This window comes from Fukomys damarensis, unplaced genomic scaffold (genome assembly GCF_012274545.1).
Source record: "Fukomys damarensis isolate Sample0158 unplaced genomic scaffold, DMR_v1.0_HiC HiC_scaffold_2, whole genome shotgun sequence".
NCBI classification, from domain to species: Eukaryota; Metazoa; Chordata; class Mammalia; order Rodentia; family Bathyergidae; genus Fukomys; species Fukomys damarensis.
Genome location: NW_022900914.1, coordinates 22,432,699 through 22,456,501, shown reverse-complemented (window position 1 = coordinate 22,456,501; position 23,803 = coordinate 22,432,699). Strand labels below are relative to the sequence as shown.

The 23,803-nt window shown below is 48.9% G+C and overlaps 3 protein-coding genes across 3 annotated transcripts in view; 2 read left to right on the top strand and 1 right to left on the bottom strand.

Annotated features, from left to right (window-relative positions):
• Thada (THADA armadillo repeat containing) overlaps nucleotides 1-19,230 on the top strand; it is a 316,151-nt gene extending 296,921 nt beyond the window's left edge. The window contains exons 37-38 of the mRNA XM_033763829.1: nucleotides 16,798-16,967; nucleotides 18,156-19,230. Of these exons, the coding sequence (XP_033619720.1) occupies nucleotides 16,798-16,967; nucleotides 18,156-18,521 (536 nt within the window). The 3' untranslated portion in view covers nucleotides 18,522-19,230. The remainder of the gene's footprint in view (nucleotides 1-16,797; nucleotides 16,968-18,155) is intronic.
• LOC104860384 overlaps nucleotides 5,769-23,803 on the bottom strand; it is a 46,068-nt gene continuing 28,033 nt past the window's right edge. The window contains exons 3-9 of the mRNA XM_033763835.1: nucleotides 9,289-9,458; nucleotides 8,313-8,444; nucleotides 7,867-7,962; nucleotides 7,479-7,539; nucleotides 7,061-7,324; nucleotides 6,862-6,962; nucleotides 5,769-6,282 (exon numbers count right to left, since the gene is read on the bottom strand). Of these exons, the coding sequence (XP_033619726.1) occupies nucleotides 6,059-6,282; nucleotides 6,862-6,962; nucleotides 7,061-7,324; nucleotides 7,479-7,539; nucleotides 7,867-7,962; nucleotides 8,313-8,444; nucleotides 9,289-9,322 (912 nt within the window). The 5' untranslated portion in view covers nucleotides 9,323-9,458 and the 3' untranslated portion in view covers nucleotides 5,769-6,058. The remainder of the gene's footprint in view (nucleotides 6,283-6,861; nucleotides 6,963-7,060; nucleotides 7,325-7,478; nucleotides 7,540-7,866; nucleotides 7,963-8,312; nucleotides 8,445-9,288; nucleotides 9,459-23,803) is intronic.
• On the top strand, nucleotides 22,309-23,779 carry Zfp36l2 (ZFP36 ring finger protein like 2; the record flags this gene model as incomplete). Its single annotated transcript, XM_033762261.1, has 2 exons — nucleotides 22,309-22,598; nucleotides 23,156-23,779. Coding segments are annotated over exons 1-2 (675 nt in total), but the record flags the coding sequence as incomplete, so codon positions are not given.

Below are 23,803 nucleotides of genomic sequence, written 5' to 3'. Positions count from 1 at the left end.
ATATATAGAAAGGAGACCAGGGATTTAGCTCAGTGGCACAGTGCCTGCCTGGCAAATGTAAGGTCCTGAGTTCAATCCCAGGTACCAAGAAAAGAATATAGAAGGGCCATATGGTATAGGAGCTGTAGCATAAACAAGATGTGATGAAAATATACAGTGCATGTTTAAATTTAAAACATTTGTTACAATAAAAGACACATTGCTCTGAATCCCTTGTGAGCTACTCCCCCTGCTTCAGTCATGCTTATCCCATCATCCTGGCCGCTTTCTGAGGCAGTTCTGGGAGTTCTGTGTCTTTAGTTGATAGTTCATGGCTGCTTTGATGTCCTGAATCAATTCAAAACAGTAACCTTTTGGGCCGGGGATTTTTGGTTCTGCTGCCTACCTTGCAAGCACAAGGTCCCAAGTTGGATTCCCGGTACCAAAAAAAAAAAAAAAGAGAGAGAGATGAAATAAAACAGTAACCTTTCATGGTCATTTTGACTTTTAGAAAAGAACCAGAAGTCTCATTGTGCCAAATCTGGTGATTAAGGTGGAAAAGGACACAGCAGAATGTTTTTATTTGACAGAAATTGCCATAGGTATTTAATTAACATGGGATGACCATAAAATACAGTGAATGTTTACTTTATGATTGCCTCACAAGCACAAGGTGCAAAGCTCAATACCCAGTAGGAAAAAAAAAAAAATTGCACTAACAGACAGATTGTCATTAATTCTCAGAGGAGTCAAAATACTTCCCCTTATTACATTTATCTCATTGTTCACAGCAGTGTCTTTTACTGTGCTAAGGTGTTTTTTTTTATTTTAAACATTCATCATATTTTTTGAACACCCATTGTAGCCAGTGTGGTTTTTAAATCCCAAGTCTACTTGGGTTGAAACTTACTTTGTGTGTGTGTGGTACTGAGAATTGAACTCAGAGCTTTGTATCATACTATATCCCCAGCGTTTGCTTTTTGTTTTTTGTTTTTTGTTTTGTTTTTGAAACATGATATCTCTGAATTGACCAGGCTGGGCTTGAACTTGCAGTCAGTCCCCTGGCCTCAGAGCACTGGGATTCCAGGCATGCACCACCATATCTGGCTATAAAACCTTTTACAGTTCTCTAATACATGTGTAAGGATGGGGGTTTAGCTCAGTAGTGGCACTGCCTGCCTTGCAAGAACAAGGTCCCGAGTTCAATCCCCAGTACCAAAAAAAAGAAAGAAAAATAAAATATCTGATCATTCATTTTGCCGGGCGTGGTGGTGCACACTGTAATCCTAGCAGGAGGATCACTGTGAGTTTGAGACCAGCCTGGGCTACATAGTGAGTTCCAGGTCAGTCTCAACTACATAGTGAGACCCTGTCTCAAACAACAAACAAACAAAAAAATACATGTGAAACACTTACAGTAGTACCTCACAAATGAGTACTCAATAAATATTACCAGTGATGCTGAGGATGTTCATTCCTAAGTGACATGAAAACATAGAAAAAGTTCTCAGATGTCATTAGTTATTGTTGAGGGTAAGGTAAAATTGGAGGTGAAGAGTGTTGGAGTTGAGGAGGTCAATGAATGGTGAAACCAAACCCTGGCAGGAACATCTTTATGGATGCTGAAGTCACCAGTGGGGTGGGGGTGACTCCGAGTCTTGTGAAAGGCCAGCTCTGTAGCTCAGATTAACAAGTATGGGTCGGGCCAGGGATGTAGCTCAGTGGCACCACACCTGCCTGGAAGTTGCAAGGTCTTGAGTTCAATTCCTGGTACGGGGGTTGCGGGGGGACTATGGAGTGGTAAGGAGGGACTTCAAAGGAAGGAGTATCCGGAAGTGGCGGCAGGAGTATGCTGTCTGTCCAAGCCAGAGATGGAGAAAGAAGGCATAGCTGGAGCGTGATGGCTTCTGCTAGGAGGAGGAGAAACATGGAAACGGTTAAAAAAGAAAATACAAAGTGAAAAGCATAAAGAATGTTCTCCCAACAGAACAAATTTTGATTAAGAAAAGCAATTTTTCCCAGTAACTATGTGTATGAATGTGTGTGTACGTGCGCATGCATGTGCATGCTGCAGATCAAACCCAGGGCTTCATGCATGCTAAGCATGTACCCTCCCACTGAGCTCCACTCTCAGACATATTTTCCTTATCCGTTCAACCCAGTGATGGATGGACATTGGAGTCATTTCTGCCTTTTGTTGTTGTAAAGTGTTGTTATGAACATTCACATACAAGTTCTGCTTTGGGCACCAGTCCTTTTGGGTATGTACCTAGGAGTGGAATTGTAGGTATTGTGGTAATTCTCTGCTTACCTTATGAGGAACTTAAGGTCTTTCTTGATGGACATTGCCCCTAGGTTTGCTATGACAAGGCAGAGCAGACATGTGTCATTCAAGACACAGAGTTTACACCTCGCTCTCATTCTGCTAGATCATGAAAGAAGCTGAAAGAATATGGTTGAAGATTTAAGAGTGTTTTGGTAAATGAATAAGGTCACCAAAGATATGCTGGTAATCAGAGGAAAGACAATCTAGATGGAGTAGGCAAGAACTGGGGGATGAAAACGATTCAGGGCCACTAGAAAAGATCCAACTAAGGCAAGGGAAGACTCAGACTTAGCAAGAGAGGGCTCAGAGGCCCAGGACGAAGAAAGATGTAACCCTAGACACCCATGGATGGCACAGCCACTCCACTGAGGCGGGAGTGACACCAGAGAGCAAGAGGCCAGGGAACTGGCAGAGCTTAGACTTTCATGCTAGTCGGGCCTTGGACTATGGTGGAGTGAGGCCTTTTAAACTGAGGCTGATCAGGTCAGAGGTGTTCCAGCAAGGCTCCTTACCACAGGGTGGAGGACAGCTGGGAGTCCAGGAGGATGAGCCCAGGCAGTGTCGGTGGGGATGGAGCAGGGATAGGGTGAGGTGCTGTGACTGCAGACCGAGGCAGGGTGAGGGCAGAGGATGAGATGCCACTGAGAAGGGGCAGATCGGGAAGCAGCAGAGGTGAGGGCTTTGGAGAGTTCGTGGAGAGCCCCAGAGCCCTGCACCCTGCACACACCGCCAAGACACAGGCCACGTGCTGGGACGGGCAGGAGCCACACTTCCACCTGAGTGAGCACTGAATGTGTGGGGGTTGCCTGCTTCCCTTCCTTCAGGCCACTGACGTTTCAGGATGAAGTCAGCGTGTTTGACCTGGAGGACTTTGTCACTTAAGAAAATACAAACCTTTAATCTGAATTATCTAACATCAATATTTTTCCTCAAAAAACTATTTTCCAGTGTAACTCCATCAGGCCAGCTTAATTCCTTGGTCAGTTTTCCGTAGAGGGTAATTAAATCATTTATCCTATTCTCCTTTATTTTCTTAGGTAGCAGTTCTTTTATGAGTAATTTTTTTCCCCCACTGATAGGGATGAAACCTAAAGCTTTACACAAGGTAGGCAAGCTTTCTGCCTCTGAGCTACAATCCCATCCCCAGCTCCATATGTAATTTATTAAGACAAATTTTTTTGTTGTTTTATGGGTTTTTTTCTTTCTCCCCCCCCACCCCATCTTTTCTTTTTTTATGTATTTTAATCTGGCCTTAAACTCACTAGTATGTGGTCCAGGCCAGCCTCCAACTCGCAGCAATGATCCTCCTGCTCAAGTGCCTGGCTACGTTTTTTGTTTTTGTCAGTAATTTTTTTTTTTTGTACCGGGGATCTAACTCAGGACCTTGTGTTTGCGAGGCAGGCGGTGAAGCCACTGAGCTAAATCCCCAGCCCTGTTAGTGAAAATTCTTAGTGAGTTTTAGCATGCCCAGTTTTGGGGGTTTTTTGTTTATTTTGGTTTTCATTTTGGTACCGGGGATCGAACTTGGATCCTTGTGCTTGCAACACAGGCAGCGGAACCACTGAGCCAAATCCCTGGCCCCTAGCATGCCCAGTTTTAGACATTGTCAGAGTTACTTTTGTGTGTTTATTTCCAAGTCACAAATTTCCCTAGGTGTTGTTATTTGAAGTTTTCAATGTTACTAACAAAATGACTTCAGTTAGGATGAATTTTATCATGTGCTATTTTTTACTAGTAACATTCAAAAGGTCAAAAATAACTTGCTTCATCCCAGAGTCCCTCCCCCATCCACCCCAAGCTGACAGCAGGAGCATTTCAGCTCAGTGGACATGGTGGACATAGATCTGCTTGTAAACTGTTGTGTGGCAGTTAGATCTTTCTTCCCATTTAATTGGCTGGAAACCCAGTGCCTCACTGCCTCCCTCCAGCCTCTCAATCATCAACTCCTCCATAGCTTTTTTGTTTGATTGGTCTGGTCTGCTCTGGTCTAGTTTGGTTACTTGAGACAGCGTCCCACTGTGTAGCTCAGGCTGGCCTTGAAATCACTTTATAGCCCAGGCTGGCCTCAGCCTCCCATGTTCTGGGATTACAGGTGTATACCACCATGTCTGGATGTAACTTGTTCCTTTTTTTGGTACTGGGAGTCGAACTCAGGACCTTGTGCTTGCAAAGCAGGAGGTGGCACCACTGAGCTGAATCTCCAGCCCTTGTAACTTGTTCTTGAAAGAGAAGTTTTTGGGGCCAGGGATTTAGCTCAGTGGTTCAGCTGCCTGCCTCGCAAATGCAAGGTCCTGAGTTCAATCCCCACTACCAAAAAAAAAGAAAGAGGTTTTTGTTTGTCGCACCCTTCCTGGGTGGCTCTCGGGACTGGATCACAGTGGACAGACAGAATTCTGTGCCTGCAGAGGCCTGGGAGTCAACTCAGTTTCAAGACAGAAAGTTTCTGGAGTTAGAAGTGTAACATGGGCAGACCCGAGGTCCCATCCCCAAAAAAAGAAAAAAAAAAGAAAATTGCTAGAAAATTTGCACTTGTAAGCACTTAACATTTTGAGCACTACTTACAGACATTAAAATCATTTTTGAGTTTAAAATGGATAACAATGTTTCAGTCAACAGACCACAGATCATATCACCTAGTGATGTCATAGCCATCTTAGTTTGTGTAAGGCCACTGATGTTCGCACAATGAAATCAGCCAACCAAAATGACCCATATCATTAAGTGACACATGACTACCTTGATTTGCTCATCTGTGACCATGGAGTGTGTTTATTCTACAGTACATAGCCTGGGGGTGAGGTGGGGAGATACCTATAAGGGAACTGTGTAGATTCTGTATTACATTAGGACATAATAATATTGAAGTCCTCGGGAGAACAAACATTGTCTTCCTGAATTTTTCTGACTTAAATTCCTAGTCCTCAGTTACACTTCAGGACCATCTACACCCACTGGCCTCTGTATCCCCATCCTCCAGGCCCAGCAGCCCTGCTCTTGAGCCCTGTGCTGTGTGCTCAGGCCTGACCTGGGCTGTGGAATAGCACCTCATGCTCAGTACAGTTTTGTTGGAGTGAATCAGGAATTTGGTTTCTTCCTGTCTCCCTCTCCAGCCTAGAATAAGCTCAGAGGATGGAGAGTAGGAGTGGGAGTCCAGGCAGGTGACCCTGAGGTCAGAGAAACTTCACCGAGAAAGAAGAGCCTGTCAGTCTTACGCTGGTAGGCTGAGAACTTTCTCTGTAAGAGAAAGAAGTTCCAGTTTGAAATAAATGCAAGAAAACTTAAGTGACTTCAAGGAAAGAACCATAGTGATATTTCAAGGTCTCTGATCAGAGGAAGACAGAATGTATGTGCAGAGCTGAGGAACTGTGCCCAGGCTGAGGAATCTCCTTCCCAAGTCATGCAGGCATTAGACTGTCTGTCCTTGTTGACTTAGTGCAAGAGTAAGATCACCTCTTCAAGGGGAGTGCCTTGGGGTGCACACTGTGTGGAGACAAGAACACGGACTGTTTACATCCCAAGAGCTGCTAGGGTGGAACCCTTGGGAGGCTCACCAGGGTAAGTTGCCAAGGAGCAGGCTCTGGAGAGGCAGGCAGGGCTCCTGTAGAGGCTGACTTTGCACCTTGTCCAGGAAGGCCTGACACAGCTGAGGCCACAGGAATCTGCCAAACTTAGGAACGCCAAGTGCAGGGGCAGATGGTCTGGAATGGACTGGGCTCATTCCTCACCAGAGCTCCATGACAGCCACGTCACCCTTCAGTGGGACAGCCAGATGAAGCCCACGTGTGTGCTCAGGAGGCAACCACAAGAAACAGGACAGGTCATCGCACCCCAAATCTGGTCTGGCAGAAACCCCCTGGGGGGTGCAGAGGCAGCTGGCCACCCTGCCCAGCTCCCAGGCATAATAACCAGGGCTTCTGCACAGCCTTGTTGCTTGAGGGTGATGTTTCTCTGGATCTGCTCCTTATTCATTAGTGTGGCTAGAAATGAAAAAATGGAAGTGTTTTTATGAGCCTTTAGCTGAGTGTACTATTAGCTGGCTGTAATTTAATTTATCAATCCTTTTTCAGTGAAATACGGCCCTCCTGAATAACAAGTGCACACTTTGACCTCATCTGAAGTACATATTTATTTTCATTCATATTAGCTGTGTCCATTTTTAGAATCGGGGAAAAGGGTGTTTATCTAGTGATTTCAAGTGGGCCCACATTTTAAAAATTAGTTATTAAGCTTTAAAAGATGCTTTCACAATAATCTTTAAATTTAAAGCAAAGTATTTGCCAGGGGAATTCTGGCTTCATGACACCTCACCAAGAAAACTGGATTTTGGGGCAGCCACACGGGTCCTGCTACCCCACCCGTCTGTTCAGATCAAGTTCTTTGGGAGCTAGGCCTGTGGGAACTTTTGGGAACCCTAGGCCATTTGTTCCATTTGGAAATAGCTACAAAATGAAGAAAAAGAACGCTTTTAATATTTGAAAGGTCCCCCCCGAGTGTTTTTAAAATTCCCAGTGATGATGTTTTGTCTCCTCCCTTCAGACCTGGAGATGCATCCCCACCTCTGGACAGAATGCGCTCTGAGGCAAGCTGGTCTCCTCCATGCCTGCTGCCTGCACTCTGCCTGGAGGGCTGGTAGGAAAGGGTGAGGAGGAGGTCACCTCTAGGAAAAGGGAGACACGTGATGAGCTCCTTAGCATCTGTCCCTAGTGAAGGCCCAGCCTCTTGCCCTGGACAGCACTGAGAATGTTGTCTGTCTACCTGCTAGACCGCTCCCTGGATGAGACCTGTAGGAAAGGGCTGTTCACAAGGACTGTTGTGCAAGATCGTGGTAGGTCTAAGACGCTGGCACTGGGGGCTGTCCTGTTCATCACTGGAGGTTGAGCAGCAAACTTCGCCTCAGGTACGTGCCAGTAGCACCACCTCCTCCTCTTCGTGCCAAAAATGTCTCCAGTTATTGACAGACATCCCCTGGGGAGCAACATCATCTCTAGATGAAGGCAAGCAGCAACGATGCTGAGGCCCCTAGGGACACGAACAGTAGCAGCCACGAGCACCCAGAGCTTGGGAAGAGCTGGAGCAGGCAGGAGGGCTGCCCAGCAGTGCCTGGCTAGGGCTGTAGCCACTGCTTGTGAGGAAACCTTGGTGAGGAAAGGAATCCCCTAATCTCCCTCCCTACCTCCACTCCAGTGTCCCTGCCCAGGAGGTGAGTCCAGTTGAAAGCCTGGTACCAAGGAAATCTGGGAATGCAGGCACAGAGGTCAGCATCCTGAGGTGCTGAGCAGGGCACAGAAGGGCAGAGAATGGTCTGAAGCAAAGGGAAAACACAGTAGTCCCCCATCCACCCACCCACCCACCTAGAACTTCGCAAAGAAGATAGGCTCTGGAGGCAGACAAACCTCACTTTGTATCTGGCCCTGTACAATCCAATGAATTACTTCTCTAAACTTCAACAACCCTGAATGTGAAACAGCAACAACAGTTCTTTCTATCCCTGTGATCCGATTCTCAACACCTAGATGTTTTCCCATTAGAGAAACACTCAACACAAGTAAACTGCTCCATACAGTTCTGTAGTAAGCGGCTGGACAGTCCTGGGAAAGGGCAGCCATGGGGACCGGGCACAGAGTGACCTCCTTCACCATCCTCAGACACCTGGAGCACTGTGCAGAGAAGGGTGAGAAAGATCAGCAAGGGCTGGAGAAATCTCAGCGCATAGCCCTGAGCCAGATCCCGAGGGACAGATAGGCCTAAATTAGGAGGAAGAAAGGGCTGGGGGTACAGTTGAGTGGCAGACCACTTGCCTCGCATACACGAGGACCTAGGTTCAATCCCAGTACCCACCCCCAAAAAGGATGAAGGAGGTATGCCAGATGGGGAGGGGCTGAGTAACCAGAGCCAAGAGACCTGGAGGGAGATGGTGAAGGGCCTCAGGGTCAGGGTACAGAGCTGGTGCAGGGCCTGTTGCCCTCCTCAGTACTCAGTATCCACAGGGCCAGGCAAGGGAGCTCACCTGTCAGTGGTGAGGTGGCCCCAGGGTGTCCCAGACTGGATGAATGTCTACCTTCTGTAGGAGGTGGCCACTGCTCTGCCCCAGTCAGATCTAGAGGCGTCAGACTGCATTTTTCAGGATTTTCAAAGGATGCTATAAATGTAGATTTTTAATAAGAAATTTCCTAGCCTGTTGAGGTTGCCACTCATAATTGACTTGGGAGGCTGAGGCAGGAGGATCCAAAGTTCAAGAGTAGCCTGGCCAACTTAGCAAGACCCTGCCTCACAATTATAAAAAATGTAAAAAGGGCTGGGGTTGTAGCTCGGTGGTAGAGTACTCCTGGATTTGATCCATAGTACCACAGTAAATAAATAAATATTTCCTAATTTTGGAAAAACCATGTGAGCTATACCAAAGTGTGAAGATAAAACAATGCCTTTGACCCTCTCAAGAGGCTTCTCATGGGTTCCTCAGGGCCTTAGCTCCTCAGCTATGTATGTTTGGTTGGATATTTTTTGTTTAAATTTTTATTAACATGTAGTTTTAGGTTTTAAATTATTTTTTAGTATATATTTGCAGTGAATATATTCACTGAGGTTTTGATACTATACATATAGTACGTGAGAGGAAGAGAGGAAAACGGTGTCCTTTATTTTTAATACTGGGTTTGAAAAACAAGGGAGGAAGGGAAAGGTCCACATGGGCCAGGTGAAGTCTGAGTTCCCTGGAGACCTAATCCCACGGCTGAGCCACAGATGGGGCAGTAAAAGCATGGGCAAAAGTCCCAGGGCAGCAGACACCCACAGCACGTGCTGGGGCTAGGTCTGCCCTTGAGCACCAGTACATGTGGTTCTTCTTTGATGAAATTTTCTAAATATTCAGATAAAGAACAGAGACAAATAACCGCAAACACCCACGTTCTACCACCCAACCTTCCTGCTGGCTTCTTGGAAGCCAGAAGGACACCCGCAGCCACCACTATTCCTAGGACACTGACCTTCTCTGGGCCATTTGTCTCCAGTAGGGGTCATCGGGGGGCTGTCTGATGGTAACAATTGAACCAGTGGTGCTGATGATGCGGCTGTGAAGTGGGCTGGCTCACTGTGGCCTGCAGGGAAGGCCACCTCTGGTGGGTGGGTGCTCAGGCTTCCAACATCCCTCTAAGAGCTAAATGACAGAGCAGTGGATGAATCAAGCTTCACCCCATACTCATTTCTCAGGACTCACTAGGATACAGGCTCTAGGGCTGGGGATGTAGCTCTGTGGTAGAGTACGTACCTGGCATCAGCAAGGCCCTGGGTCAGTCCCCAATATCAAACAAATAAAATACAGGCACTTGCTTTGCTGGGAGGAAGTGAAGTCCATGGAGTAGATCAGAAATAATAAGATTGTCTGGAAACCGCCTACAGGATTCTCAAAGTGTTTCACTTAGGGAAAGATACAAAGGCACACCACTACACAGGTTCAGTCAGACACTACCTCTGCATGGGTAGGCCCCCTGCTCTCTGCCCTCCCGCCTCCCCCAGACCCTCCTCTTCCCTGGGAGGTCCAGCCTCCCTGCTGCTCAAACTCTGGTCCTGGCTGTGCTGGGCCTCTCATCCCTCGGCCAGACAAACTTCCTCTCCATGAAGCTCTCCTTCCTCTCACTACCCACATTTTTTTTCCCCTTTTCTGTGCTTTCATTCTTACTACTGATGATACAGTTGGTCTCTGTCATGAACCATCCTGGGCTGTTTCCTGACACTTCCTAGGCTTGACCCCCAACTCAACTGCTGACTCTCTGAGACAGGACTGGGATTTACCTCCTGCTTCTCATAGCCCTCTCCCCCGGCAGGTGCTCGGTGAATACTTGTGAGTAGGGAAAAGCCTGGTGTGATAGAATTGAGTGTTGAGTAGATGGAGAGCTGGCTACCTGGCAGGGTCACCCAGCACTGTGCTCTGCCTCCTAAAGCCAAGGGATGTCCCACCAGTGCCTGAAACAAGGTTCTCTGCAGCTAGAAGCAGAGCTCAGCCCAGCACGGCTCCGCACTTACTGTGCTGACTTGACCTCAGGACTGGGAAGGAGCCTCCACTAGTGCCTTCTACCTGGGAGGCATCTCCCCATGATTCTTTAGAACCAGACTGTGGACTGTTAATCCACCATCCAGAATAGTTTCCAGACATGGGAAAATGTGGACATTCGCTTTTTTTTTTGGTACCAGGGATTGAACTCGGGGCCTTGCACTTGCATAGCAGACGGTGGCACCACTGAGCGAAAACCTGGCCCCGACATACATTTTATTTACCCATTTAGCAGTTGATGGACAATATGGAAACAGTCCACATTGGTACTTTCATTTTAATCAGTACAGTTCAAATTTACCTCAAAGTGTATGGCTTAGGGCCAGGGATTTAGCTCAGTGGTTCTGCTGCCTGCTATGTCCCAAGTTCGACCCCCTGATACTGCCCCCCCCAAAAAAAGTGTATGCCTTAGCTATCTGCCTGCCTAGAAGTTAATGACCACTTCACTTCCTTTGCCGGGGGCAGGGGATGCTGGGACCTGCCCCCAGTGCACCGCTTCATGGAGATGGGAAAAGCAATAAAGGAGTGTCAGCTAGATACTGTTTCTGACAGCCAGGCATCTGCTCTGGCAGGAGCCTAGGTGTGGCTGAGCAGTAGTAAGAAGTCCCACTGCATGAGCCCTGAAGCCTCTGGTTCGCTTCTGTCCTCTGTAGTCCAAGCGGGTTATCCGTTTACAAGGATGGAAGGCATTGGATTAAGCAGTTCTTACTGCTGATCTGCTGTATTCCAGTATGATTCCAAATGACTTGAATGTTTATCCCCCTGGGATGAGTATAGCAGCAGCCCCACCACTCAGAGCACTCTGGGAGGTCCTGGGGTTATTTCTTCTTGCCTTAACTCTGTCACCTGTGGGAGGAGGAGTCTGGGCTATAATGTTATTCCCTCAGCAGCTCCACTGAACACCTGATGTTTTTCCTCTCTTGTCTTACCTTCCTACCTGGACTACCAGCCTCCTCAACCCTTTTTATGGCTGAGTACTTTTCCACTGTATAGACATCCCAAACTTTTATCCATTCATCAGTTGATGGACATTTTGGTTGTTTCCACATTTGGGCTATTATGATCAAAACTACTTTGTTCATGTGCAAGTTTTTGTGTGGATATATACTTTTTTCTCTCTCTCTTGGGTATAGCAGGAATTGTTGGGTCATATGGCTTAATATTTTTAGACTTTTTAAAAGCAGCTACATTATTGACATTCCTGCCAGCAAACTGTGAGGGCTCCAATTTCCCCACACCTTGGCCAAGCTTCACTTTTTTTTTTTTTTTTATGATAGTCACCCTAGTGGGTCTGAAGTGATACATCTTTGGTTGAATTCCCATTTTCCTGGTTGGTTTGTTACGGAGGATCAAACTCAGGACCTTGTGCTTGCAAGGCAGGCGGCAGAACCACTGAGCTAAATCCCCGGCCCTGAATTCCCATTTTTCTGATGGCTAATAATGCTAAAGTTTGTTGGTCATTTATATATCTTTTCTAGAGAAGTGTTTAGTTATATCCTTTGTACATTTATTGGGCTTGTTTTTGTTTTGGGGGCTTTTTTTGAGACAGGGTCTCACTATGTAGTTGAGACTGACCTGGAACTATGTAGTCCAGGCTGGTCTCAAACTCACAGCAATCCTCCTGCCTCAGCCTCCCAAGTGCTGGGATTACAGGTGTGCACTATCACACCTGGCAGTTGGGCTTGTTATTAAGTTTTAAGGTGCTTTATGTATTCTAGATAGGTTTCTTATCAGATAGAAAATTTGCAAATATTCTCTCCTCTTCTGTGAGTTGTCCTGGTACCTTGATGCTGTTCTCTGCTCAAACTCACAGCAATCCTCCTGCCTCAGCCTCCCAAGTGCTGGGATTACAGGTGTGCACTATCACACCTGGCAGTTGGGCTTGTTATTAAGTTTTAAGGTGCTTTATGTATTCTAGATAGGTTTCTTATCAGATAGAAAATTTGCAAATATTCTCTCCTCTTCTGTGAGTTGTCCTGGTACCTTGATGCTGTTCTCTGAAGCACAAAGCCACACATGGTAGCACACACTTGTAATCCCAGCACTTGAGAGGCTGAGGCAGGAGGCTTGCTGTGAGTTCAAGGTCAGCCTGCGCTACATAGTGAATTCAAGGCCAGCCTACATGGCGAGACCCTATCTCCAAAAAAGAACTAAAAAAAAAAAAAGCTTATTCTCTGAAACAAATGTTTTCAGTTGTGTTGAAGTCCAAATTTTTCTTTGGTTGCTTGTGTTCTTGGTGTCACATCTAAGAAACAGTTGCCCAATCCAGGTTCATTCAGATGTATTCCTGTTTTTCTCTTGTAAGTCTAACAGGTTTAAGTCTTACTTTTAGGAGTTTGATATATTGAGTTAATTCTTATGTATGATGCTCAGTAGGAATCCAGCTTCATTATTTGTACATGTCTATCTGCATGTCCCAACAACTGATTAAAAAGACACCTACCCATTGTTTTGGCACCCTTGTCAAAACTTAGTTGAGGGCTGGGAGTGTAGTTCAGAGCACTTGCTAAGTGGGAGGCCCTTGGTTCAGTCCCCAGCACCAATCTGTAGGCCCATCTCCTCTCTCCTGTTGGTCTGCATCAGCCCTCAGGCTGCACATTGTCGGGCTGGGATGTAGCTTTTCAGTAGTGTGTGTGCATGGTATGCTGGAGCACTGTAAAACATTCACACAAAAAACCTACACTGCTTTGAGATAAGTTTTGCATTCAGGAAATGAGTCCCCAAATTTGTTTTGTGTTGTTTTCAAGATTGTCATGGCTATTCTGGATACACAGGAGATTCTTAAATACGCCTGTTGCTTGGCCACTTGCTCTCATGTTTCCTTGGTGGCCTGGCCAGCCCGCATGCATCAGTGAAAAATCCCTCTCGCTGCTGCCCAGCCTCCCTGCACAGGCCCTGGCGGCAGAGATCAGAGATCGAGGTGTCCTGGCTGAGCTGCCTCTGCTCAGGGCGAGGGGGTAAGTGAGGGAGTGTGCAGGCTGCAGTGGCCCTGCGAGCAGATCTAAATCCCACCAATCTACCACCCACAATCCCTCTTCCCTCACATCTTGTGGCCTTGGTGTCTGACTGCTTCCACTCCCAGCTCTCCCCTGCTGCCTATCATCCCAGCACACTTCTGCCCCTTCTGAGGCACAAGTGGTGGCAAAATAGTGCAAAGAGAGGCTGTCCTGTCGAGTGCGGTCTGTGGGGCAGCCTGGCTTTCCTGGTGGCATCCCAGCCACCCCGTGTTCTCTGTGGACCCAGCTAGAGTTGCTTAAGCTACATCTCTGATTTTGCTGGTGGGTGAAGCATTTTTTTCCCCAAGGAGCATCCTTCTTGCCTTTAAGAAGACTGAAAAAGGAGGCTGGGAAGGTAGCTCAATAGTAGAGCTCTTCCTAGGAAGCATGACGCCTTTGATTTGATCTTCAGTGTACACACACACACACACACACACACACACACACACAGAACGGAGAGGAGTAGGAAGGTGTGAATTAGAGGGTAGATTTTTCTGGAAGGTTCTTAAAATCAGCTTGCTTGCTGCTGGTCCCTCAATACTAAGGGTTTACAGCTGAGAACCCTTTTTTAGCACATTGCTCCCAGCTGGGGGGTGTACTGGTTTTTGTTTTTTAATTCTAAGTGATAACAGTAATCAGACCCTCTCACCCCTGTGGGTGCAGAGCAGGTTTCTCCATTGCCTCCCTGTGGCGTCTGTGCACTGGGCAGGACTCTGACTCAGATTCACACCTGCTCGCACCCTCTCCGTGGACACTGGATGCACCTTACCTGAAGGGCGGTGGGAGCCACTGTGGATGCAGCAGGAGCAAGGCATTATTTTACTAGTAATACCAGTGGGTGTTTATTGAATGCCCTCTTTGTGCTAGTGTCTACATTAGTGTTCAGATTAAATCATGTGGGATAAAGGGGAAAGTTTCATGATATCTATAGCTATAAACAGTGTGCTTTGACCATCTGCTCTGTGGGGTTTTTTGTTGTTGTTGTTGTTTTTGGTGCCAGGGATTGAACCCAGGGCCTTTTCGCTGAGCTGTATCCCCAGTCTTTTCTTCTCTTTTCTTTTCTTCCTTCTCTTCTCTTTTTTTTTGAGATTGACAGGCTGGGCTCTAGCTTACAGTCTTCCTGCCTCAGCCTCCCAGAGTGAGGGGATTCCAGGCATGTGCCACCATGTTTCACTCTGTTTTCAATTCTTTTTTTTTTTTATTGAGTTTATTGGTACATTTTAGGTATACAGTACAGTTACATTCATTACTGGGATCTTGTACCTCTACATGACAGGTCTTGGTTCTCATTTTTTCCCCTCGTCCCTGCCCTCCCTTCACCCCCTCCTCCCCTCCCCATTTACAAATACTTTAATTCCATTTTTTTCATTTTCTCACATTTTTTTTCTTTTCCCTTATTCCCCTACCCTTCCCACTTTCCTGACACCTTTAGCCCTTTTCTTCCTATTTCACATTGTTAATTATCCCATTAGGATCTTGAGTACTATTATAGTCTTTCACACCAGAGAAACTATTCAGTATTTACACATGTGTAACTTATTTCACTTAGGAGTATATCCTCAATATGTATCCATTTTCCTATGAATGGCTCATTCTTTGTGGCTGAGTAGTATTCGATTTGATAGGAAAACCACATCTTCTTTATCCAGTTTCCAACTGATGGGCAAATGGGCTGTTTCCGAGTTGTTTTCAATTCTTTTTGAGTTTGAAAGAAGCCAGGTAGATTCTCAGACAGTTAAGAACTACATAGACAAGCCAGGCGGTGGTAGAAACAGAGGCTGTATTACAGGGAAAGGCCTGACCAATATGTGGCTTAGAGATGCAGCCAAATGTCCCTTCACCCGCTCCTCCTTTTCTTACTTTTCTGTTCCCCGGTTTAAATCTCATTTCCATGCTGCAGCACCAAGAATAGGGACATTACAGAGCTCTGAGGATGGTGAGATTTGTTATTTTAACTGCTCTGTGGCCTCTAAGAAATCCAAACCCTGCTGGCAGGCCACCAGTCCCGTCTGCCTCACCATAAAAATCCAAATCTCTGGAACACTGATGCAGATTCTCCAAGTCTGTGCCTCATATGCACCATGAAGCTTGCTGCAGATTCTGATCCCTTTATAGCCACATGGAGTCCTGTGACATCCACAAGCAGGTCAGCCTGTCTGAGCCCAAGGTAGGGGTGGGGATACCCAACCCACAGATGTTGGGGGTTAGGGCTGTAGTTCAGGGGTAGAAGTCTTGCCTAGCCAAGGGCTCAATTCCCAGCACCGAAAAAACAAAAACAAAAGACCATAGATGCTGAAAGGATTGGTGATGACTTGTTCAGGGCTGATATCTGCTAGGCCTCAGCAGGGCCCACCCAGGGAAGCCGAACTCAGCACCCTGGAGAACTGAGCCCTCCGATCCAGATTCTCAGCCTCCTTCTTGTGTGCCGAGCAAGTCCAGTCAGGGACAGGTGGTCAGGGACTGGTCTGCACACGGAGGCTGGCAATGTGGATTTGGGGGCGCTGAGGCTTGAATGAAGAACATCAAGGAAAGGCAAGCATTGGTGCAGGAGGGACTGTCAGAGTGGGGATTAAGTCCTGAGTTCCATGTCTTCTGCAGATTGGGGTGGGAGGGGCAGAGCTGTTGACAGAAGTGTTAACACCCTGAACCCCGTACCGCTCCATATCTAGGACTGTCTAAGGCCAAACAGTGTAGCAAGCAGTGGTTTCTCCAAGGCACCCCACTTCCTCTTTCTATACCCCGCTTTCCTTTCCTCCACCCACCCTCAGGCAGCCAGGATGTCAAGGGTCTATAAAAGCCAATTCATTCAAGACAGAGGACAGCAAAGTATGAGCAAAATCCAACCCACCTCTGCTTCTGGACGGCCATGAGCTACAAGTGGTGCTTGCATTTTTCAGTGGTTGAAAAAGATCAGTGGTGTTTTGTGATCCATGAAGTTCGGGTTTCAATATCCATAAAGATCTTTTGGAACATAGCCACAACCATTTTGTTTACATACTGTCTATGGCTGCTGTCAGCAGAGTTTACAAGTTGTGACAGGGACTTAGGGCCTACACAGTTTGAATTAAGTACTCTGTGGTCTGTCGAGGAAAAGTATGCTGCCCTGCTCCAAGATGACAGAGATGGGACATGTGTGTACCCAGAAAGAAACCAGCAGATCCAGACCTTGTGGAGGGCTGTGAAAGAGATGCTGCAGGGCGGGGGGTCCTCTTCCAGTTACACTAAAGAGAGAACTGTAGTCCCACAGGTGGAGCTGCTATTGCTCACTCTGGGGAGGCAGTGGTGGGGTGGGGCTCAGGCCTACAACTCATTCTAGCAGTGTAGACAGCAGGACACAGAAGAGTATTCATAGCCTTCAGTGAGCCGTTCCACCTGCTCTCCTGCCCACCTGGTGGCAGAAATTTCCCCCTAAAGAGTGTATTCATTGTTTGCCCCTCTCCTGTCTGCAGAATTCGCCTTCTGCCAAGTGGATGCCTCCATTGCTGTGGCCCTAGCCTTGGCTATCCTGTGTGATCTGCTCCAGCAGTGGGACCAGCTGGACCCTGGATTGCCCATCCTGCTGGAATGGCTGTTGGGAGAAGGCGATGACCCTGTGGGCTATGTGGAGAGTGCACATCAGGTAATCCAGGGAGTTAGGGCACAGAGAGGCAGCCAGGATGCTACAGTGCTTACTGGCTGAGTGCAGCTGCTGGAAGCATGCTTCTGGAAGTTCTTGTCTGAAGAGCTGCCTGCTGGGCTCTGCCATGGGCACTGGGGAAACTCTCATGCTCACTTTTGGGGGCTCCAGGGGCAAGCCTTCAGGTCATGGGGGAAGGTGCTTTGAAAGAGCTCCTTGGATATCAAGAGTGTGATCCCAGCTTGGGAGACTGAAACAGGAGGATCTCCACAAGCTGGAGGCAAGCCGGGATACATAGTGAGTTCAAGGCCAGCCTGAACTACATAGCAAGACCTGTCTCAAAAATCCAAAGACAGGGCCAGGGATTTAGTTCAGTGGTTCCACTGCCTGCCTCGCAAGCGCAAGGACCCCAGTTTGATCCCTGGTTCAAAAAACAAGACAAAAGCAAGAAAGAGTGTAATTATGAAGAATGCCTGTTAGTTGGCCTTGCAGTTACAGTTAGATCTGAGGGTAAAGCATTTCCAGAGATGAGAGTCCTTCCGGGAAGCTCACTGCTTGGAGAAAATTATTCACCTCCAGGGGGAGCAGACACAGATAGGGAAACTGAAGACCAAGACATAAAACAAAAGCATCCTGAGAACAGAAACCCATAGCCACCAGTATCTGACTCAGCTGGCTGTCTTGGCATTCCCTGCAAGCCAAGAGTTCAAAAAGCAGCCTATTTACAGCAAATACAGAGATGTGATAAAGAGCTGATGATAAAATGACCTTGAAAATCCACAGGGCGGTAGAAATCGGGTCCTATGCTCAGAGGTCAGTGTCTGGTGTTTGGTGATTCTTTGCTTTTTGGTCCACTGCTGAGATTTCCCTTCCTCCTTCCCCTCTGATTTCTGGATTCACCTTAAGGTCTAGGGCCCACTTCTCTTCTCAAGGTCCCCTTTTCAACATCAGGCCCTCAAGATATCTTGGCTTTGAGCTACAAGTACATCTTTATCAAAGGTCATGTGAGTCTGGGGGGAAATTCCTCTCTGATGGAGAAGTGCAAAGAGTGAAAATAGAAAGTGACCTTCAAGGCTGTCTGGTGCTGACAGGCGGAAGTGGGCCTTGTGTCAAGTGGCAGAGGGAGCAGGCCTCAGCCTGGGGCTTGTCAGCATCCTGAAGGCTGATTTCAGGCCTTTTCCTTTGGTGCAGGGAGAAGATGACTACCTGTTTGAAAAATCAGAAGTCAGCTTTTGGGCAGAGACCCTGACCTTCCTGAAACACCTCTATAGGCAAGTCCTGCATCTTCTCTGCAAGTCAGGCTGGCGTCCTCCTAGCTCTGAGAGGCTAGGTCACCTGCAGAGGACCGTGTCAGAACAGCAACATCTCCTCTCTCAGCTCTTCAGAGAGCTTCCACCCGCTGCTGAGTTTCTGAAGACAGTGCAGTTCACAAGACTGCGCATTCAAGAGGAAAGGACGTCAGCTTGCTTGAGGCTGCTGAACTTTCTTGAGGGAAAAGAAGAAGCAGCTCCCCTGTTCTCAGCATCTCAGACTCTCCTGCAGAAACAAGTCACTTAACTCTCCCAAGAATTGAAGCAACTTGTTAAAGAAAGGTTGGTGGGGTGGGGAGTGGAGAAGTGGGCTGTTACTCCACTAAATCTGCAAGGAACACATCAAACATAAATTCAGATTTTTTTCTCCCTTGTGCCTCTCCTTCTGTGAGTCTCGGCTCCTGTTACTTCCTACAGAGGGATTTTTCTACAGTTCATTCATTCAAGGCAGCAGGGTTTATTGCAGCTACTGTAGGAAGTGAGGCTACCATGTTGAATAATTACTCCATCCCCAGGTGCAGGCCACCTGCAGGCCTGAGTTACCCTTTCTGCCCAGCATTTTCTGTAACTTGACTACACAAAAATAGATTGTAACACACATATCCCCTATTTTTTTTACTAGCTATGTGGAGGGGCTAGATTAGTTGGCAGACACCCATTTAGTCAGATTTTTAAATTTCATTTTAGTAAAGCAGAAATATATTCCAAATGTTGGATCCTGGGAGAATTAAAGAAGGATCAACCTCGTGCAAATAATTTATTTTTATTGTCTGTATGTGTAAGTCCTTCAGTGGCCTACACATTCCATCCTAATATTAAAAGCACCACTGAGAGTTGCTCTTATCTCCCTCCCTCAAAAATACATGGTAATGCTACGAATGATTTCGCCACCCGTGAAGCACAGTCTCTTAGCTGTTAGAAGGAACCTGGAGAAAGGAGAGACAGATATTATTCATTTTATGCATGTGCTTTAACATCATGTGCTTGGTGACAGTAAGAAGATTCTTAAGATGCCATTAAATACATTTATACGTTTCAGTGATTTAATCTAGAAACTTTCTGCCATTTCCAAACCCAGCCCAGCCCTCTTCCCTAGACAGCCAGCAGGTGGCATTCTTGTATATGTTTTGCTTCTAGTCTTGTAGTTAAGTGACACTATTTTTAATTTATACTGTACACTCAAGGTGTTACCCATAGCTACCTTGAAATTCATAGCTTGAATGGGTTGTAATCATCCACATTTTTTATCCTAGTCATCTGAAAAGGACTTACAGTAAACTTGTAGAATATGTAAATATTTTAAATGCTTCACAGGTGAATAGTCACTGAAGTTATTTTGTTTGAAGATGTGAAGGCAGAAGTTAGAGAGGAGAGAATTTGATATGGCATTTCCTACTGTAGAAAAGCTGAAATTTCAAATTTGTCTTTCTGAGAGACAATGACTTAATACTAAAATATGGCCATGCTGGACATATAGAAAAAGATCTGTGGGAAGATGGAGGAGAGAAGTTAAATCAGTGTCCAAAGTTTCATCCTAAAGAGAACAGAAATTCCCTGGATGGTTCTGCAACCTTTCAGCCCCAAATGTGGTTTTTGTGATCCTGAATTAAGTACTTAGTCAGGCATATGTGTAGCCCACACCTGATGGAAAGTTGCCAGCCTAACATGTCTGTGTTCTTCTAGCAAGGATGAAGTTAGGGATTGGTGTGTAACGTGGTGATAACCACAGAGACTAATTCTGAACAGGGGCAAACAAAGCTCAGCACACTGGAAAAGGCCAGTGTTCCCCTTTTCCTCACATAAAGCAGTTACATGAAAGTATTTTACACTAGCAGATACTATGTCCCTACTGTGTCCCAAAGCATGTACCAGAACATGTTTACATGTTCTCTCGGGGATCCTTCTACCGAGTCTACAAAGTGGGTGTTCTGTGACTGTTGACTGGGGATTGCCTGATTTTGATCTTCGCTGGCTGTGGCTAGTCCAGGAGGGCAGGAAAAACAGATGTTTCTACCGGTTTTGTATCTAAAATCTTGCTACTAACCTAATAGCACTGGCTATTAGGAAACGCCCTCTTCACACTTTCCTAATGCATTCTTCAGGGAAACCTCAAAGTCAGTCCCCTCAGGGCCTCAAGCTCTCGTGTTTGGGGTCACATCAACAAGTAAAACAGCTGTGTTAGCCACAGCTGCCCAGCCCTGTCTAGGGGCCAGAGCAAGCTGGGTGGAAGAGTGAAATAGTCATTTTTCCTGAGGGTCACTAGCTACTCTTAGCTTCAAGCTGTAGCGTCCAAGATTGTGTGGCCCCTGGCTCTGTACTACACCTTCCTGGTATCTCATTTGCACCTTGAGAAAGGTGTGGGATGAGTAAAACAAGAATGTTATTCTCTATTTTTACAAGTAAGGAAACCCAGGTACCACAGACATTATGTGATCTGCTCCAGGTCACATGACTTGTCCGGGGCAGGGCCTGAACTCTAGCCCAACATTGCCGACCCTGAAGTCCTCCCAGCCCTGCCCTGGGCAGTAGGGGAATACAGCAGTGAGAAGTGCACGCTGTCCTCCAAGGCAGCTAGCTGTTCCCTGAGCGATGTCCTTCCAGGTTACCAGACAGAGGGAACGAGCCCCAAATGGGCTGAGTGCAAGCAGACAGCAAAATTCGAATGGGAAGGCCGTATGGATCAAGCTTCCTTCCCTGGCAGGTCTTGGTGTTTTCCGCTTTGGCGGCCTGCGCTGCCAGCTGGGTGAAAACTTGGGCCCATTTCCAGCTTTTTGGCAGGCAGTAATGACTCGGAGCGAAAAATGCCTAGGACCAGACTCCAGAGAGGGGCTGTCTGCAGCTTTAGCCTTACTGGGCGCTAAGTGGGGGTGTCTTCCCTGTCCCCAAACGCGAGCAGGGCGCAAGTTAGCAAAGTTGCCCAGGGCAAGCTGTTAAGGTGTGAGAATGATAGGCAACTGAAGCCGCCGCCGCCACCACCACCACCCCCGCGCCCCGCGCCCCGCGAGCGTTCCGGGCCGCCTCAGCGGGATTCTGCAGTCAGCACCGATAGCGGTAAGGGCTCATTTCCCCACACACACCCCCACGGCCAGGGGCCTAGAGGGTAAAATAGGGCACGGCTGCGCTAGGCGGGAAGCCTTGGCCGGCAGCTGCACCCGAACCCCAGGAGGATTGGAAAAGTCCGGCCGATAGTCAAACGTAAAGGGTGAAGTAAGTCACCCCCATGCCTGCACAAATCTCCCCGCTTTCCTCCCGTCCTCCTGGTCGGCTCCCCAGCCCCGGACGCCCCGGGCCACTCCGCGCCTTTGGCTCGGGCTCAAGGTCTTGTGATGTGATTAGCAAAGCCAGCGCCTTGTCCTCAGACTCTCGGCCCTGCCCGGCAGGGCCCGGCGCTGGAGCCCTGTTTACCGAGCCTGGGCGGGGGAGGTGGGCGGAGACACGGCCCGGACTCCTCCGGGGAGACTGCCGCCCGCGTGGCCGCCCCGCCCCCACCGCGCCTCCACGTGCAGCGCGGCCGGAGCCCCAGCCCTGAGTCCATTCGGATCACCCTTTGCCAACCATCCCAGCAACGCGGACGGTTGCGATATGCTTGCATTTTGCAATTCCCGCGCCCAGTACAAAACCGAGGGTGGGAGATAAAAGCTAAGCCTGTCCGCCTGGCAGGATCAGGCGGGGAAAGACAAGTCCAGGGTTGCAGAACCTCGGCTGCGCTGAACGCGCTGGGGCTTTCCAACACCGCAGCCCCAGAAGCAGAGGAAAGCGCTCCATCCCCGCCGCCACCCAACTGGGCCCTGCTCTCCACGCCGCCCTAGTCTCCGCGCGGGGGGGCGGCGCGGCACAGCGGAGCGCCCGAGAGCGCTCGTCGCTTCCTCTCCTTCTCCCCCCGCTCCGCACTCCAGGGCACCCTCTGCCCTATCCACGCTGCTTCCCGCTCTCTCTCCTCGCCCCCCAGCAAACTTTCGTTCCCTTCCTGTCCCTCGCCCGTTATTCGTCGTGGCTCGAGCTCGGCCGCGCCGCCCCGAGGGCTCCTCCCCGGCACAGCGGAGCGCCCGAGAGCGCTCGTCGCTTCCTCTCCTTCTCCCCCCGCTCCGCACTCCAGGGCACCCTCTGCCCTATCCACGCTGCTTCCCGCTCTCTCTCCTCGCCCCCCAGCAAACTTTCGTTCCCTTCCTGTCCCTCGCCCGTTATTCGTCGTGGCTCGAGCTCGGCCGCGCCGCCCCGAGGGCTCCTCCCAACCTCCCTACCTGCAGCTCCGACCTTTACAGGACCCAGAAACATGTCGACCACACTTCTATCGGCCTTCTACGACTTCGACTTCTTGTACAAGGTAGGCGGGGAAGCGGGGAGGGAGGCGGGCGGGCAGAACCCCTTCGAGCTTCCAGACTTCGCTTGCTGCCCTCGGCTTAGAGGGACCCCTCCCTCCTTGACTTACCAGGCCGGGAAAAATCCTCGAGTTTGCAGTAGTGTGTGCTAGCGCCTAGTGGGCGGGGAGGAGCAGGGAGGGCGGAAGGGCGGAAGGGAAGAGAGAACGGCTAAGCAGAAATGCATCGCCTCTTTCATCACCCCAACATCCTTCACCTTGTGGCTTACTGTCTGAAAGAGCGGGGAACAAAGCATGAGGCCTGGCTCTCCCGGGCGCAGGCCGCGGATCACATGTCGGCACCAGCGCGGCACGGTGGGCGTCCTCCGCTCTCCCGCCCCTCCCAGCGCCAGCTTGCCACTCTGGAGCGTGCCTGTATGGGTGGAGGCTAATTCGAAATCCGCAGAAAAAGTGAAGAATAAAAGAGAAGGGAGATCAGAAAGCTGGAAAGTTGCTCCAGAGCTCACCCCAACTCCCTTCCCCTCCTGATTTTGATCTCTTCCCGGCTCCCCTCCACTTGGCAGACAGAGAAGTCTCTGGCCAACCTCAATCTGAACACCATGCTGGACAAGAAGGCAGTGGGGACCCCCGTGGCCACGGCCCCCGGCTCGACCTTCGCGCCGGGCTTCCTCCGACGGCACTCGGCCAGCAACCTGCACGCGCTCGCCCAGCCCGCGCCCAGCCCCGGTAGCTGCTCGCCCAAGTTCCCGGGTGCCGCGGCTGGAGGCGCGGGCCCCTATGCGCCCCTCAAGGAGCCGCCGTCGGGGGGCGGCAGCACGGCGCTGCTCAACAAGGAGAATAAGTTCCGGGACCGCTCGTTCAGTGAGAACGGCGAGCGGAGCCAGCACCTTCTGCACCTGCAGCAGCAGAAGGGCGGCGGCTCGCAGATCAACTCCACGCGTTACAAGACCGAGCTGTGCCGGCCCTTCGAGGAGAACGGCACGTGCAAGTACGGAGAGAAGTGCCAGTTCGCGCACGGCTTCCACGAGCTGCGCAGCCTCACGCGGCATCCCAAGTACAAGACGGAGCTGTGCCGCACCTTCCACACCATCGGCTTCTGCCCGTACGGGCCACGCTGCCACTTCATCCACAACGCGGACGAGCGGCGGCCCGCGCCGTCGGGGTCTGGGGGCGCCTCGGGGACTCCTTTCCCCTATCCTTCCCACTTCCTC